The 19,105-nt window shown below is 42.2% G+C and overlaps 1 protein-coding gene across 3 annotated transcripts in view; it reads right to left on the bottom strand.

The window, feature by feature from the left end:
• Nucleotides 1–206: 206 nt before the first annotated feature.
• UGGT2 (UDP-glucose glycoprotein glucosyltransferase 2) overlaps nt 207–19,105 on the bottom strand; it is a 428,047-nt gene continuing 409,148 nt past the window's right edge. For all 3 annotated transcript variants that reach the window (XM_088458942.1, XM_088458958.1, XM_088458949.1), the window contains 2 exons: nt 12,836–12,980; nt 207–3,652 (listed from right to left, as the gene is read on the bottom strand). In XM_088458942.1, the coding sequence (XP_088315068.1) occupies nt 3,630–3,652; nt 12,836–12,980 (168 nt within the window). In that variant the 3' untranslated portion in view covers nt 207–3,629. The remainder of the gene's footprint in view (nt 3,653–12,835; nt 12,981–19,105) is intronic.

Here is a 19,105-nt window from a genome sequence, read left to right as displayed (position 1 = left end):
AAATATTGCTTTAGTCATACTGCTATAGCCCACACACTATTCTGTATATGTGATATAAATGTCACCTGTCCATTATGTGAAATATAATGAATGAACCACACACGAGCATTCTGGTTTCCACAGGCATATGGAGAGGAGTTCCTGTACAATATAATTGTAATGTAAATAAAACCAAATAGACCAAATGTTATAGAAGAAGGGTTTTTATTATTTGAAATGAGGTCACATAAACCAAGATTGTGAAGAATGTTATTAGAGGTAGGCGGTAAGTCAGTATGTACCCCGGAACATACAGTTATGATGCGTACACACGGTATAATAAAAATGCACGATATGACCAATAACTATTTTTTGTGCCTTCCAACCCTCAGATGACCAGTGATGCACGGGCACGTATGGACGATAACTATATTGACCATTGGGCGTGCATGCAGGCCAACCTGGTTGATAACGTCCAGGTTACATAGGGACCCACGTCGTTGATCGCGGGTCGCTGGCCCATCGATGGTGTGCTGGGTGATCGATATCGATCATCCAGCACATCGGGAAGGTACAGGGAGATCAGTTAGGGATATCGTTATTGCTGACTGATCGTACCGTGTGTACGCACCATTACAGTGTCATATACAGTAACACGATGGTCTGTAGATCTCAGCATAACCTGCTATTCCCTCAATGCCTTTCTATGCAATCTGAGATTCAACTTTACTTTTAAAACTTGCAAAGCACCCAGCTCAAAATACAACGTTCCACACATGCTCATTGCCTTTACTTTTACATCTCTTTGCTGCAATTTTCCAACACTGGGAACTCTGCTGGGTAAAATAGATAGTTATGTTTATGAACATCTGTCAAATATAACTATATAATGTAGTCTTTTGCTGCCATTTATTAACAGGTCTATAAATAAAATAAAGCATCCTCACTCAGGCTGTGGCTTTCCGAGGTTTGTAGATTCTACATTTAGAGCTCATACTCTTCCATGGAAAAAGCCGGACAAGCAATGACAGTACAGTTACACAACTACAAGCTGGGCCTCCTAAATCATACACTGTTGCAGTTTATATTGGGCCGCACAGCTAGAGGACAATAGCTTTGGATTAAATAAATTGGTGGTCAAAAGGCAATACAAAAAGATGAAAATGCTTGCTTAAGGTCTATATTGTAAAAAATGTAAAGTAAAATAGGCTAAAATATGCACAGTAAGGAGAAAATAACATGTCCATTACTAGCAAATGTCAGCATACGAATATATACCTGGTTGCTGTTACCCAATGTTTATGAATGCCTCGTAGGGTCTAAAATAATATAACATTATCAATTATCAACAGATGGCACACGAAATAGTAATAGTACATAATTTGTCAATGACTGAAAAGTGAAAACACTTTTTTAAAATAAGCATTCCTATAACGTCTTGTTCTACAACATTTAGGGCCCGATCCAATTAGGTGTGATTTATCTTGCACCCACAAGTGCAGATGTCGCACTTACAGTACCTCCAGACTCGCATATTTGTCCACAAACAAAAATATCAGTCCGGGGTGAGATAAGATCTCGCTGCAATGTGGGTTAATTGCTGCGTCGTTGTTTGCGTTTCTATGCTGTTGCAGCAGCAATTTTGCCCTCTTCACACCTAATTGGATCGAGCCCTTAGTTTAGTAAATGGAGGAAATCTGGTATAAATAAAAACTAAAAATTCTAATTTTTTTTTGTACCAAAAATATAAAGTTACATTTAAGTCAAGTAATGCTATTTTCTGTGTTATTTTTATTTCTACTCAAATCCATTTTGAGAATATAAATGGTTTATTGTTGTAATGAATGATGGTTTTCCATTCTTGTAAAATGTTGCACAACCACGACACTGAAGCCGAACTTAAGTTTCCTAATTAAAGTAATCAATGCTTCATCAGCCACAATTAGTACTAATCATTTGTCATTTCAGAAATAGCTTGAAATTCACATGACTTTTATTTTGAAATCTCTACAAATTGTGCAGAGCTAATCATACTTGATACGCACAGTATGAACCCTGAATAATTACATTAAAGGGAAATTATAGCCAAGGACAGGTTGCTGCTAAATGATGGAGTGTTTTACAAAATTCGCAAATATGCAGAAAATATTGCTGGCTGAAAAAAAGTTTTGTGTCTTAGCTATTAAGGACTGTGCAATATTTTATATGTACATTTTCACATGTGCGCCTAATACTCAAGAATATAATTTACTCTACATTTTTAAGAGAACTAACATTTTTAGCCTTTTTAAACTTTGATGAGAAGTAAAGATCAAATAGACATAAAATGCAGTTTATAGTTCGTTTCCACGTTAAAAAAAAAAAGTAACTTTGAAAATGTATGTCTCTGTGTTTCATTAAGGCCAATTACTAAAAGATGTAGTATTATGGTAAATACGTGATCAAATTGCATTAATATTTGGAGACTGACAAGGGTGTAGCTGCCATTTTGTGGCTCTTTTAACATTTTATTCAGTCTCCACCTCAATAACCTCAATCTGTTTGTTGATAATGATACAACAGGAACCGTGAGATGGAAGTGTTGTACGTAGAATGTTGAACAAGATGAGACCGGTGGTTTAGTCAGTAGATCAAGCACTTTATGGATATTCTTGTGGCTTAACAAACATGTTTACAACAGTGGCCACCTAGTGTAAAACTGCACATGTAGATATTATAGATTTTCTACTCAACTAATTACATACACATGTATATAAATCAGTATACATACTAAAACATGATTGCTGTACAGAGTTATGGGCAATAAATATTAGCAGCATACAGTGTAAGCAGCCATCACTGTATATCAAGTGCATGTGATTCAATTGTATATTGTCAGGACTTTGTTTAATATAGATGTATCTTTCACATATTGTTTGATACCTTAAAATAATACACAACAATCACATTTTAAAGTTGATATATACTCCCTGGTACATTGCATCCAAAAAGTCACTACTGCAGTTAAACAGATGTGTTTTGCCATCTAATTTTTTTGGTTGCCATTTAAATTAAAAAAAAAAAAACAACCACCCAAAAACAGTGAATAAAGCTTAGTAACTGAACACTAATATCGGCCGTGCTTAGACTACATACTGAATTTACAGTATAGGGAACGAGCGAGAAAGACTAACCTGAGAAGACTGCTGCTAATAGCACATCTGCTCTTTATGTGCATGTGTGATTTACCATAGAAACTCTGTCCTTATAGGGTGTACTCTCAGGAGAACCTCAAACAGCACAAGGGCCGAGTCCTGAAGAATGCTGTACTACGCGCATTTGATATAAGGGTAATAGAAAAAAATTATTGGTATATTTTAGTCTGAAAAATAAATAACTGAAACTTGTGTCTATGTACCAAAGCCTTGTACTATTACATTATTACAATACATAATTTACAAATATAAAAACCCTCAGTATTTATGCTTAGTTGTTAAAAAAAAAAAAAAAAAAAAAAAACTTTTTCCTCAGCCATTCCAAAAGATAGTTCAATATATTTTACTGCATCCAGCAAAAACTGCACTATTATTTCACGTGTCTTCTGTAAACACCTTTGTGGAATGAAGAGTCAATTGCAAGAACCTTACTTTCCTCCACAGCATTGACATCAGCTAAAGTTCATCGTGCTTCAAGTCTGGAACAAAAAATGAAATTATAGGACATCATCTGGTTTACACATATACGTTCATTTACATGCCTACAAATGTTATCTTAGGACAACACACATGTATTTTTGCATGAGATCACTGGTATGTACAGGATTTGTGGAATAAAATAGTGGTGCCTGCAGGGTGCAAAATTGTAAATATTTAGAATCACTATTTGTTTTAATGCAGCCAACATGTGGACAACGTGAGAGTACGTTTTATGGAGGGGCGCAAAGTAGCTTCACCTTAATAAGTACTGTATACTTTTAGTGGATGTACTCAGACATTAATCTAAGATAATTTAAATCTAAGTACAGGTTGAGTCTCCCATATCCAAAATGCTTGGGACCAGGGGTATTTTGGATAATGGAATATTCCGTATTTTGGAATAATTGCATATCATAATGAATTACCTTGGGTATGGGACCCCAATATACACACAGAATGCATTTGTGTTCTATACACCTTATACACAAAGCCTGCAGGTAATTTTATACTATATTTTTAATAATTTTGTGCATTAAAAAAAAGTTTGTGTACATACATGAAATTCATTTATGTTTCATATACACCTTATACACACAGCCTGAAGGTTATTTTATACTATATTTTTAATAGTTTGTTCTGTAAACAAAGTTTGTGTCCATTGAACCATCAGAAAGCAATGGTATCACTTTCTCAGTCATGCTAAAAATATTCCGTATTTCGGAATATTCCATATTTCGGAATATTTGGATATGGGAGACTCAACCTGTATTACATGTCATACTTTTCTGTGTTTGAATGTTATTAAAGACATTCCCATGTCACTGCACCCTATAATTAACATCCCGTAAGTGAGGCTGAACTGTGAAGGAGATGAACAAAGAGGATTAAATTAATAAGTGGTAGCAGCCAGAACTTTGAAACTAAATTTTTCTTTCTCCACTATACACATTTCCAAATGGACTTAAAACACAGCAAGTAGGTATGGACCACAGGTTCTCAAACTCGGTCATCAGGACCCCTAACAGTGCATGTTTTCCAGGTCTCCTCACAGAATCACAAGTGAAATAATTAGCTCCACCTGTGGATCTTTTAAAATGTGCCAGTGAGTAATGAATACACCTATGCACCTGCTGGGTGACCTGGAAAGCGAGACCTGTGTGGGGCCCTGACCAAGTTTGAGAACCACTGGTATAAACGGATTCTCTGGGGGTCATTCCAATTACCAGACTGTGGGCAAGCATCTATGAGCGCGCTAGGTTGACAAGAAGTCTATTCTTATTTACAAAGATCCATGAGATGAGGGACACAGTGTCAATATATGATTTTATTAGTAATCAATCTTAATCTGTCTAACTCTGCATTAAAAGTAAAATACTGGTTTTTGAGAACCAGCTACATGTTAAATGTCCCTATTGCAATAATAAAATAACTTTGTAAATGGAAAGCACCAAGTTATTTTTACCTGTCATTTTGTTTTTCTAATATTACTTCCCTCTTTTGTTTCTCCTTTATTTTCTTATTTGTAAACTCACCAAACATTCCTACTATATAATTCTACTAAACTGTGTGTCTATGATGAGAGTCAGAGGATGGTGCACGCGTTCTCTGGTAAATAACAAAATCACAAGTGTTAATGAATTGCGAACATAAACTGGATATGGATAATTAGAAAATGTGGCAATTTATATATATATATATATATATATATATGTGTGTGTGTGTGTGTATCTAGATCGATTTTTTTTTCCGACTCTGCTTCCTCTAATCCTGCTAACCCTACAGCATTGTATTCCATTCACCAGTGCTCCCTCCAGTCCTGCTCCCCGTCTAGCACTGCACCTCTGGTCCCTGATCATACCACAGGATGCGGTTAATATACCTACGGCCGGGATGCCAGCTGCCGGAATCCCTATCAGCGCTAGTAGACCGGCACCAGAATCCCGACATGGATAGAGATGCCGACGCCGGAAGGGAGGGTTAGGTTTAGGCACCCTGTGGGGAGTTAGGGTTAGGTTTAGGCTCTAAACAGGGGCTTAGGGTTAGGCACTTACTGGGAGGGTTAGTGTTAGAGTACAGTAAAAGAGGATTAGGGGGTTAATAGGGCAGGGGAACACAACTTACCGTTCCCCTGTCGGGATTGTAGGTATCGGGATGCGGCTGTCAGTCTATTGACAGCCAGCATCCAAACTGTCGGGATATCATACCAATTGCCATCCCACTATTCACTACAGTTCCTGCTCAAACTCACCATCCAACACTGTACCCCACTCACTGCTGCTCTGCTCCCTCAGGTCCTGTTCACCTTGCAGACACAGTATAGCACCGTGCTTCCTCTCACCCTACACACTGCTTTGTTCCATCTAGTCCCACTCCCCTCCGCTCCATCCTATCCCTGCTCACACTCACCTCCAGTCCTGCACTCCTTGGAACATGCATTCCACTCACCTCCACTCTGCTCACCCCAGTCCCGTGGTAGAGATACAAAATAAGATATTTTGGTTTGACTGTTATATAAGAAACATTTCAATGCATATTAATTAAACAGCGCCGGGCATGAAACCCAGATCTATTCCCCGCACAGCAGACCACACGCCTAATTGAATTCCCCCTTTATGAATTTATAGAAGAATATACATAACTTTCAATAAAGTAATTTGTCATAAAACAACTAAACTGGTCAGTGTGAAGGAGGGTTCTGTAACATAGAGACCTCCATTAAGAAAGTATCACCCTGTTTATTTTGGTTTATTATTCTTTTCTTGCCAAAAAACTTCTACTACGTCTGTGGTTAGGTGAGCCAGATGAGTTTAGGTACTATCCTATATATGGAGTTTACAACAATGTGCAATAGATAATATATGGTTATGATATCTAGATCCATATTTCTGAGCATACTCTTACTTTATTGCTGAATGGCATGGGCAGTCTCTATGGCTGACGAGTGCTTTTTACGAATCTGAGCTACAGCACGTGCCAGCCGTTCACAAAAAATAGAGTTTTTACTCAAAGTGTGAGTGGGGGAGATCAAGGAGGTTACTGTGTGGAGGGGCAACTCTTTTATAGATCTTTAACTTTAAATAATGACCTTTCATTGAGACAAATGGCAGTGCGCACTGCGCCAATGTAGTGACATACTTAATATAATTTGAGAATAATCATGGCATTGTTTGTAATTTGTTTTAGAGTTTTCATCTAATTTTGCTTTTATAACCCACATAAATATATTCGAAAAATTCTGCTGAAAAAAAATCTGTCATGAGAGAATAAAGTTATTTTTCTTTAAACAGGACATAACAAAAAATAAGAGTTATGGTATAACATACCTTTGTTAACTCTCTTTCTTTGAGGTCCATGGGATCCACAGCCAATACGTTGGGGTATGAATCCCGGTCACCAAACAGTTAATACAAACGAGCTCTCTGCTCCCAGGATGCACCGGGTCCCTCCTCATATACCCCACCCCCAGCCTCAGATAGCCAGTTCGTTACCAAGCTCAAGCAGGCAGAGACAAAACAAAGGGTAAGAAAAAAGAAACCCATATTCATGAGTCCAGACTCTCAAGATAAGACATTTTCCGGAAAAACCCCCCAGAACTACAGGTGCGTCTGGGTGGGTGTCCTGTGGACCCCATGGACCTCGAAGTAAAAGAGTTAACAAAGGTATGTCATACCATAACTTATTTTCTTCTTCGGGGTCCATGGGGTCCACAGCCAATACGTTGGGGATATACCAAAGCACTAACCCTACGGGCGGGGACGCTCCTGACTCTCGGAAGAGAGGAGAATCCTACGCCCGAAGGAGGCATCCTGAGAGGCAAAAGTGTCAAAGGAATAACATTTGACAAAGGTATGGATGGAAGACCATCTGGCTTGCCTGCATAATTGCTCAGCAGAAGCACCACGACGGACCTAGCGCCCTAGTCGAATGTGCAGTGAAATTGCCATGCGAATCCACCTGGCCAGTGTCTGTTTATTGGCTGGCCAGCCACGCTTATGACAACCATAAAGCACAAAGAGTGAATCAGACTTCCTCCATTTGCTTGTGCGTTTCACATAGATTCTCAATGCACGGACCACATCCAGGTAAGCCTCTCCTGTCAAGAGACTAGTGCCCTGAAACGCTGGAACTACTATTTCTTCATTAATATGAAATTTTGACAGTACCTTCGGAAGGTAACCCTCCCTAGTACTGCTCTATCTTGATGAGACACCAAGAACGGCTCACGGAAGGAAAGTGCAGCTAAATCCGACACTCTGCGTGCAGATGCTATAGCAAGAAGAAATACTGTCTTTGCTGTTAGACACTTGATGTCTATTGAATTTAAAGGCTCGAACGGAGGAGCCTGTAAAACCCTCAGAACTAGAGTCAAATTCCACGGAACAACCGGGGGAACGAAGGGTGGCTGAATCCTCAACACCCCCTGAAAAAAGGTCTTTACATCTGGTCTCAGAGCAATTTTTTGTTGGAACCAGACTGAAAGAGCAGACACCTGTACTCTCAAAGAGGCCAGGCGGAGCCCTTTTTACAGACCGCTTTGCAGAAAATCAAGCACTCTGCAGATCAGAAATTTTCCTGGGTCATACCTTTTCAGTTCGCACCACTGAAAGAAAGTATGCCAAAATCTATAGTTTATATGAGCTGAGGATGGTTTCCGTGCCTTCAGCATTGTCCGTATAACAGACTCGGAAAACCCCTTCTTCCTCAAGACGGAGGCCTCAAGAGCCATGCCGTCAAAGATAGCCGATGAAGATCTGGGTACCAGCAGGGACCCTGTAGCAACAGATCCAGTCTCAATGGCAGAGGCCATGGAGTGTCTATGGAGAGAGACTGTAGATCTGTGAACCAGTGCCGCCTCGGCCATGCTGGAGCTATTACTATCACGGTACTGCCCTCTTGTTTGATCTTTGTGACGACCCTGGGAAGAAGAGCAAAACGAGGGGAACAGATATGCCAGCTTGTAACGCCACTTTACTGTTAGTGCATCTACAAACTCTGCTCTCGGATCTCTGGTCCAGGATCCATACCTGGGAACCTTGTTGTTCCTTCTTGATGCCGTAAGATCTATTTCTGGTAGACCCCACCTGATGCAAGATTCCGAAAAACCTGTGGATGTAGGGCCCACTCCCCTGCATTTATCTCCTGCCGACTGAGAAAGTCGGCCTCCCAATTCAGGACCCCCGGAATAAATATGGCAGATATCGTGGGAAGATGACTCTCTGCCCACACCGGGATTTTTGATACCTCTGCCAAGGCAGCCCGACTCCTTGTACCCCCTTGATAATTTAGGTAGGCAACAGTGGTGCGATTGTCTGACTGTATCTGCACCGGCCTGCCCTTTAGGATTTCCTGAGCCTGCACTAAAGCTTTGAATATAGCTCTTAGTTCCAGGATGTTTATCGGTAGCCGGTTTTCCGCCACTGAAAGTGTGTGACCCCGTCATCGCCCCCCAACCCTGAAGACTGGCGTCAGTTTTGACCAATGTCCAATCTGACACCCAAAAGGGGCGACCCTGCCTGAGATGCTTTGTCTGCAGCCACCAGGACAGAGACAACCGCACCTCTGGAGAGAGACGCAGCAACTGAGACCTGATCGTGCGGTGATCCTTGTCCCAGCGAGACAGAATTAATTGCTGCAGTGGTCTGGAGTGGAATTGTGCGTATTCCACCATCCTGAAGGTGGCCACCATCAACCCCAGGACCTGCATGGCCACTAGAACGGATATCTGCCTGTTGTGGAGCAATCTGCATATTCGCGATTGTAAGGCAAGAATGCTCTCCTCCGGCAGATATATTTTCTGCACCACAGAGTCCAATCTTGCTCCCAAGCGACACATCTGTTCTACCGGACAGGGTGACGACTTCTTCCAGTTTATGATCCAGCCGTGACTGTACAGACATGATACTGTCAGCCCCAAATGATCCTGTAACTGCTGCAGGGACTGCCCTAGCAACAGGTGGTTGTCCAAGTAAGGCAAGATCCTGACGCCTTGGCGTCTGAGGCATGCCATCATCACCGCCATCACCTTGGTGAATACCCAAGGGGCTGTGGACAGGCCAAAAGGTAGGGCCTGGAACTGAAAATGTTCCCCCTCTACCGCAAAACGAAGAAACTTTTGATGAGCCTGTGGGATTGGTATGTGGAGGTAGGCATCCTCTATATCTAAGGATACCATATAGTCCCCCTGCTCCATTGCCAATACAATCAATTGCAATGTTTCCATCCTGAACCCGGGGGCTCGAACAAATTTGTTGAGCTCTCTCAGATTCAGAATGGGCCGGTACGACCCGTTCGGTTTTTGAGCCAAGAACAGATTGGAGTAAAATTCTTCTCAGAACTGATTCTCTGGCACCGGAACCACTACCTCCGATGCTAGTAGCGCAAGAATTGCTTTCTGAAGGGCCAAAGCTCTTTCTGAACCCTCCTGTGGGTTTATACAAAAAAATCTTTGAGGAGGAGTCCTCCAAAACGTCAGGGCGTACCCTCGGGAGACGACTCCTCGAACCCAGGCATCCTCCGTCGTGAGGTGCCAGGGCTCCGAGAACTGAAGTAGTCGGCCCCCCACCCTGGGATCCCCCAGAGGGAGGCCCGTCCCATCAGGCCACTGGTTTATCCTGGACCCTAGATACTGGACGTTTGTTCTGCCAGGCCTTCCTGGGTCCTGCCTTTTTTAGTGGAAATCTCGCCAAGGGCTGACCCTTGGCCTTGCCCTGCTGCTGAAACCCCCGAAAGGACGCCCGTCTAAGTTTAGACGAGTTTGCTGATGGCAGATCTGCCGTCGTTGAGGCTGCCATGGAGGCTACAATTTTATCCAATTCTGGACCAAAGAGGACTCCCCCTGTAAATGGAAGGGATTCTAAGGCCTTTTTGGACCCGGCATCCGCCTTCCAATCCTTTAACACCAGAGAATCCTACGTGCCACCACGGATTCCGCTGAAACCCTGGAGGAAAGGATCCCTGCATCCAAGGCGGCATCTCCCAAATAAGACGCACCTTCTCTAATAAAGGAGATCATGTCCAGCTGCTCCTTAGAGGCATCTGGTAGGGACTCTGCTAGAGTTTTAGCCCACTCCTCAATAGCTCTTGCTACCCAAGCAGTAGCCACAGCTGGACGGGTGGCCGTTCTCGCCAGCAAGAAGATTGATTTGAGGCAACTCTCCAGTCTCCTATCCGTGGCTTCCTTCAGCAAAGCCGCTGGGATCAGCAGAGCGGTACACTTAATCAGCTGCACCACATGTGCATCAACTGACTGTGGATTCTCCCACCTAGCACAGTCCTCTGCTGGAAAAGGATAGAGAAATGCCATTCTTTTAGAAGGATGGCTTTTCTTATCCGGACAGACCCACGCTTCCTCCATAAGTTCTGATGAATGCTCAGACTTTGGGAAATCTGCCTTGACCACTTTCTGGCGCTTGAACAGGGGTGCCTTCCTAAGCGGAGGATCCCCTTCATCGATATTTAATAACGATTTCACAGCCCTAATCAGAAAGGGGACATCGGCTAGTGGGAAATGATCACCCCCCTCCTCGGAGCTAGACTCCTGAGAAGAGTCCTGTGCCTGTTCCTCGGAGAAGGAGGCACTAGAGTACTCACCCATATGAGAAAGTAAATGGTGCCTAGATTTAGGCTGCTTTGGTTTGATAGCCTGAGGAGACTGAAAACCCCCCGAGGATGATGCCATAACCTTACCAGCACCAGGGTCCATCCAAGGCGGCCACATCGTGTGCATAGGATGCATCTGCTGAGGCAAACCCCAAACCGGTGGTACCGGGGCAGCCAGCCGCTCCGCCACCTGAGCCATAACCTGAGAAAATGATGCCCAAGGGGGCTCAGGGCCTGTAAAAGGCAAACTTAATTGGTGTGGTGGCTGTCTAAAACAGTTCCCACAAAGCCCATTTTGTAGAAAGTCCTGTGGGTACAAGCATGCCTTGCAGGCTATACAGGATATCAGCAACGGGGCTCCTGCCACCTGACCCTCAAACTCCTTAGACATAACACTATGCCACTGGTTCTGAGTGTATATGTTCTGCTTTCTACTCTCAATCCACACACCTGCAGTAAGGGAAGGGGAGAGACAGTGACAGTATACAGGAATTACAGTTCTTTTACAGAAGAAACAGTATCCGCAGACAACAATCACATGTCATGCATAAACACTTCTATGAGTCATACGCATATAAGCTCTCACTACCATAATCAGCGCTAGGCTTAGTAGGATAGAGCCCTGTAAAACCTGAACCAGCAGTAGAAAAGGTATACAGGGAGACTGCCCAGCGTCCTGAAGGAGCAGCGATCAGAGAGCAACTGACATACACACTGGCTGCCTTATATGGAGGCTGGGAGGAGCAACCCACCCCGCTCCACCAGAAGACTGGACTAGCGTGTGGATTGGGGGAGGGGCCGCTGGGGAAGCGGACCTCCCCTATGCTGCTTGGACCTACCTGATAAACTGACATGGCTGCCGCCACAAGCCCCGGCTTGTCAGGAACATCACATCCCGGCGGTCTAGTGTAGGCGACAGGCTGTTCTGCCCCTGACTGCAGCTGGCCTCCGGCCAGTCTCACCGCCGGAGGCCGGACCGCCACGTGTGCCCGGCATTAGCGGCCGCCGCAACCACCCACTTACCTGCCATACCCTTGATCCGGATGCGGTCCAGGGCATGAGAGGCCCTGCCGAAGCCCTAGCCATGGCCTGCCAAGGCTAGCGGTGCGGCGCCGAAGGAGGTAGTTGCAGCGTGTGGCCGGTGCGTCTCCAATCAGACGCGAGGCTGCTTCCAGGACAGCTCAGACCACCCGCATAGATGGAGAGTAAAACTTTTTTTTTTTTTTTTTTTTGTTACTCGTCTGCAGGACTGCTCCTGCAGTCACACTGTCTATGTGGTGTACACACCAAACAGGAAGAACTGGCTACCTGAGGCAGGGGGTGGTGTATATGAGGGACCCGGTGCATCCTGGGAGCAGAGAGATCGTTTGTATTAACTGTTTGGTGACCGGGATTCATACCCCAACATATTGGCTGTGGACCCCATGGATCCCGAAGAAGAAAGGGGTCTGTTCACAAAGCAAGTACCAAAATAATATAAAATATTTATCGATGTGTACTGGCATTGGCTGTCCTCTCACATCTGACAAATTATGACTTATGTCATTATTTTTTATTTAACATAAAAATGTCATAAAAATTACCTCCAGCAGAGGCTTGTGTTTTATTTCTCTTCTGCTCCTCAATCTGCTTCAAAAACTGCCTGACCTCATTGTCATAGTCCGTCCATTCAGAGACAATCCGTGCTGCAGCTTTTAATTTGGGTTCCTTAGTTTTGGGATTGTTGCACTATGATACAATATGTAACGATATACAAGGTCAGGTTTGGAAAGCAGATACACATAGGAGTCTATTCATCATTAGTAAAACATATATGGCAATAATTCAGTTTAGAACTCTCATTGAGATCTACAGTACCTAATTACCGGAGGAATTCATCATTCCTCGTCTCCATAAGTACAGTATCTCTTCCAACATGTCCTAGCCTTAGAAATGTATCATGAGAATATGATTGTTGTTCCATATATAATTAAAATCCCATAAAGAAATTTACATAGCTATCATGAAACATCCCCATGGCTATCCCTTTAAAAAAAAAAAATCTTGAAGTTTGATAAACATTTGTTGAAATAAAATCAGGTCTTTCCAGTATGAAAATCCATGTCTTATCAAGACTCCCATCTCTATTTAAGAAAAATACCATTGGGACATAATGATAGCAGTACAAAGGGATAACCTTCATATGTACCTATAATAATCCAGATAGAAAGGTATATAAACCACTATTTATTTAAAAATAAGAAACAACAAAAGTAACTTGAGAGTCCAACTGATGGAAAATAAAATGTTCAGTCTACTCAATAGATTAATCCAATGTTTACTTAATTTAGATAAAAAATTAAATTACGGAATCCTACAACTAGTGACAATAGCATATTAGTAACTGTATAAACGTCTATTATTTGGTAGTAGTAGTAGTAATAATCATCATGCATTCTCCCTTATCTGCTTGCTTAATAATTATATCAGAGTAGTAAATTCATTATTTTAAACCCCTTCTTTTTCAAACTGATCAATAATTCTTGTTATCCAAAATGGACTTACTATGGACACTATTTTCAAGTATAACTGCTATTCATCTAAAGGCCCCCCCATACATCAGCAACTGATTGTGGCAATTCTGCAATTTGCAATCGATTGTGTATAAAAATCTGCAATGTATGGGCTTCACAGATCGTAGATTGCAACCAAAAAGTGATTGGAATTGTTAAATCATATTGTCCAACATGTTATATTTCACAGATCGATTGGGGCTGTAGATTACTAGTGAATGGCCATGATCAGCAGATTTGCAGACCGTTACCAGTAAAAGGATGGGTCTTTCAAGATTGGCAACTCTGTGTTTGCTGCAATCGATCTGCAAATCACTGTATGAACGCAGATTGCTAATTTGGGAAATCCTAAAATCGGGCAATAAATCTTCAAATTGTTCAATTGTGGTTTTCAGATTTCTGATGTATGGGGGCCTTTACTTGTAATGAAGGAGATATCACTGATACCTCCTTGTTACAGTCCTGCTGTGCTAATTTCCAAACTCTACTTTAGTATGGAGATGTAGAAATTATGCCATTCATCAAATTCCGAAAATGATGTATTTTTGGAATTTGATGGTGTTACTATATGCCATCCTGAGATGGCATACAGCCCCAGTAATGCTTCAAAAGCTGCCGTTTACACAGCAGCTTGTGTAGCAATTGAATATACACACCTGCTTTCAGGGTGAGCAGGTTCTCCTCCGCCCTCCTCCATCCAATTCAGTCGCTTCCTCCTCTGGCTCCGGCTGCACCGTGTGTTCTCCCCGCCGCTGCATGCTGCTGACGGGAAGCATCTCTCCTCTGTTTCCCGGTGGCACTTGTAAGTGCTTCTTCAATTTACTGTTTATAGTAAATAAACAGGTAATTATTAAGCTTACTTACAAGTGCCATTGGGGAACAGACAGAGGGGGGACGCTTCCAGTCAGCAGCAGCAGGGAGAACATAAATAAGAAAAAAATAATTGAATAGGAGAAACTCCGGGGTGCACTCACCAGTCTTCTAAAATATAGCCTTTATTGTTAATCCATAAAAGTAATTACAGCAGCATCATTATTACCCCCCGAAGATTAGCAATGATGATCTGGTGATAATAAACGCTAGTACATTAAATCAATAATTACCAAATGTCATGCATACCTACAGTGTATGTCATTAAACCAGTGTCATCATTAAGACATATCAGCGATCAATATCAAATCACACTCACGATCTGTGCATGTCTCAGACACCTCGGTGTCAGTCGGCGTGAGCTCCACTACCGACTACTTCCTTTCATTGGAACGCACCTCAGCACGTTGCCTAGGTAACGCCAGTAATACTTCCTGTTGATTAGGTGCCAATACTAACTTGTCAGCATCATCAGTTACACAGTGTGGGCAGTAGGAGGGTGCGCGCATCCTCCAGTAGCATAACTAGTGTGAATGAGACATGTATCAGTGTAACCATCAGTGAGACTAGCATCAGCATAACCAACGAAATATCATATTATCACGCCCTGATAACCAAGCATATAGTTTATAATAACACTGATCCAATACGTCAAGTCAATAAATCATAAAAGTCAATAAAAAAAGGCAAAATTCAATGCAATAATACCAATTATATCAATCTTATCAATTGTAATAATGTCAATTACCAATATAAGTGGTTACAAACTTCACAGATAAGCCATTAGTAGAAGCAAAAAACCTCCGTGTATCAAAAAAAATAAAACTAAATAAAATATAGAAATAAAAACTTAAAAATAAAGAATGAAAAAGTTAAAATTATTGATAGTAACTCTGGTGATGGTATACGTTTAGGGGGGCTTAGGTGTAGGTGGCGGGTAAGGGGGGGTTAGGTTTAGGCACTTTAGGGAGGATTAGGGTTAGGCACGGGGGGGGGGGGAGGTTAGAGTTAGGCACCCCAAAGGAGGATTAGGGGGAAAAATAGGTTAGTTAATACTTACCTAGGGACGGTCGGGATTTCCTCCTCTGTTGGCCAGAGGAGGAATTTGAACCGCCGGCCAGTGGTCCAGCGGTAATTCATACCGATTCCCTGGTGATGCACCCCAAAGTAGTCATAAATGTAGCATACTTAATCTAAAAACATGCTTAAATGAAAGGCTTCATTTAGGCCACGAGGATGAATCGTGTCCACATGGCCTTTTTGTGAAGAAGCAACTTGTGCCGATCACCCCTATTCGGTGGTGGTACAATATCAATAATCATACACTTTAGTGATGAGCTTCACTAAAGTGCCTAGCAACAGGCTTATCTGATGTCCGATTGGTTAGGGCAGCCCTTATAGAAGACCTATGGTTGGCCATGCGTTCCCTAAATGGACGGATAGTTTTGCCCACATAGTATAAGGAGCAAGGGCAAATCAATATGTAAATCACATGGTCAGTAGTGCAGGTGATATGATGCTGGATTTGGATCTTGCGTTCAGTATGGGGTGGTGAAAAAATTGACCGCTCATCATGCTCCTACATGTGGTACAACTTACACACTGGTAGGAACCCTGCTTTGATCGATTAAGCCATATTGTGATATCCTGTGGTAAGGTCAATTCTGGTCGCATAAGGATGTCTTTAAGATTCCGACCACGTCTAAAGCCCACCAATGGTTTGTCAGGTATTCGATCTTTCAGAGCTGGATCAGTAGCTACTACATTCCAATGTTCTTTGATGGCACTGTGGACAATTGAACCTGCCGTGTCAAAAGTAGTACTTTTGACAAAAGGGTTAGTAGCACCCTCAATTTGTTTCCTTTTCAGTAAAGATCTTTTTCGCTTTCTCCAAACATCTTTCAGTAGTTTTCAGGTTGTAGCCCCTTTCTATAAACCGATCTTGCATCTCTTCCAGCTGGAGGTTAGCCACCTCAGGGTCAGAATTATTGAGAAAAACTCAAATAAATTGTGAGACAGGTAAATTTTGTTTTAACAAAACTGGATGGCAGAACAGACTGTGTAATGGTTAGCGTTACTGCCTCACAGCACTGAGGTCGTGGGTTCGATTCCCACCACGGCGCTAACTGTGTGGAGTTTGTATATTCTCCCTGTGCTTGCGTGGGTTTTCTCCGGGTACTCCGGTTTCCTCCCACACTCCAAAAATATACTGGTAGGTTAATTGGCTCCAAACATAAATTAACCCTAATGTGTATGTGTGTGAGCATGTGATAGGGAATGTAGAGTGTAAGCTCCACTGGGGCAGGGACTGATGTGAATGGACAAATATTCTCTGTAAAGCGCTGCGGAACATGTGTGCGCTATATAAATAACTGGTAATAAATAAAATGATTTTTGTAATTTAGGAGTGTGTTGTGACTAGTTGCCTTTAAAAGCAGAAGGCCCCATCCGAGGCGGGGCAATTTCAAAAGGAGGAAAGAAACAACTAAAAGTACAGAAGAATCGGTGATCAATATATCCACATAAAAATTGAGTGAGACTGAAATTAGTCTTTTATCCAAAGGTTTGACCTTTGTTCCTACCACCTATTACAACAATTTTTGATGGTCTATAGATCGTTATAAACTCAATCGTAAAATAAGACTCAAAGAAAAGTTTAAAGATTCACCTGGGGTCCAGACCGCTAAGTTTAAGAAAAAAAGTTCTTATGACCCGCCTTCACAAAATTCTAGCATCAAAACATTCTCTAGACTGCTAGATCAGGGTATCCATGATTCTCTGAAAACACAACAGAGGATTAGACATAACCTAACTCCCCTTGAGAAAATAGCTCTGCTGCTGTAATTACTTTTATGGATTAACAATAAAGGCTATATTTTAGAAGACTGGTGAGTGCACCACGGAGTTTCTCCTATACAATTTTTAATATATATACAGCGGGTAAAATAAGTATTGAACACATCAACATTTTTCACAGTTAATATATTTGTAATGGGGCTATTGTAATTAAATTTTCACCACATGTCAGCAACAACCCATGCAATCCACACATGCAAAGAAATCAAACCATAGGTGTCCATAAATTATGTTATGTGTAATAAATGTGAAATGACACAGGGAAAAAGTATTGAACACGCTTACTGAAATTTATTTAATACTTCGTGCAAAAGCTTTTGTTGGTAATGACAGCTTCAAGACGCCTCCTGTATGGAGAAACTAGTCGCATGCATTGCTCAGGTGTGATTTTGGCCCATTCTTCCACACAAACAGTCTTCAAATCTTGAAGGTTCCGTGGGCCTCTTCTATGAACTCTGATCTTTAGTTCTTTTCATAGATTTTCAATTGGATTCAAGTCAGGTGATTGGCTGGGCCATTCTAGCAGCTTTATTTTCTCTCTCTGAAACCAATTGAGTGTGTCCTTGGCTGTGTGTTTGGGATCATTTGTCTTGCTGAAATGTCCACCCACATTTCATCTTCAGCATCTTGGTAGATGGCAGCAGATTTTTATCAAGAATGTCTCGGTACATTTTTCTATTCAGCCTTCCTTCATGCACATGAAGTATGCCAGTACCGTATGCTGAAAAACAGCCCCACACCATGATGTTCCCACCTCCAAACTTCACTGTTGGTATAGTGCTTTTGGGGTGATGTGCAGTGCCATTTCTCCTCCAAACATGGTGTGTATTATGGCATCCAAAGTTACATTTTGGTCTCATCTGACCAAACTATTTTCTCCCACTATTTCACAGGATTGTCCAAATATTGTGCAGCAAAATGTTAAACGAGCTTCAATATGCTTTTTCTTGGAATCTTGCATGGTGAGCGTGCATACAGGCCATGGCGGTTGAGTGCATTACTGTTTTATTTGAAACAGTTGTATCTGCTAATTCCAGGTCTTTCTGAAGCTCTCCACAAGTGGTCCTTGGCTCTTGGACAACTCTTCTGATAATTCTTTTTTACTCCTCTTTTGCTTTTACCCATCATGAATTGTCTCTTGTGTGACACCTTGGTAATGAGGCACCTTTTTATAGGCCATCAGTTGGGACTGAACCAACTTATATTAATTTGCACTGACAAGGGGCAGGATTGCCTTCCAATTACGGATAGATTTCAGCTGAGTAAAATGTTGATGAGTTCAATACTTATTTTACCTGCTGTGTGTGTATGTAGCTGTGTGTTTGTTTTAGCAGCCGATGAGAGTCAGACAGACTCTCATCGGCTGCTGCGCCCACTGCTGGAGCCGGGCTCCCGTCATGATGTCTCTCCCATCATACAGAGTGGGCCGGCCCGGGAGGACGCCGGATGGAGGAGCATGCCAAGCGGGGATTAAGGTAAGTGGAGGTTTTTTTTTTTCATGTGTGTGTGTGTCTGGCGGGGGACGGATTACTGCTGGGCTACTACTAGGGGCACTGTGGGGGGTACTACTAGAGA

Source organism: Taudactylus pleione, unplaced genomic scaffold (assembly GCF_031769625.1).
Source record: "Taudactylus pleione unplaced genomic scaffold, aTauple2 ptg000041l, whole genome shotgun sequence".
Lineage (NCBI taxonomy): Eukaryota > Metazoa > Chordata > Amphibia > Anura > Myobatrachidae > Taudactylus > Taudactylus pleione.
Note: the sequence above shows the minus strand (reverse complement) of the source record. Positions and strands in the feature narration are given on the sequence as shown.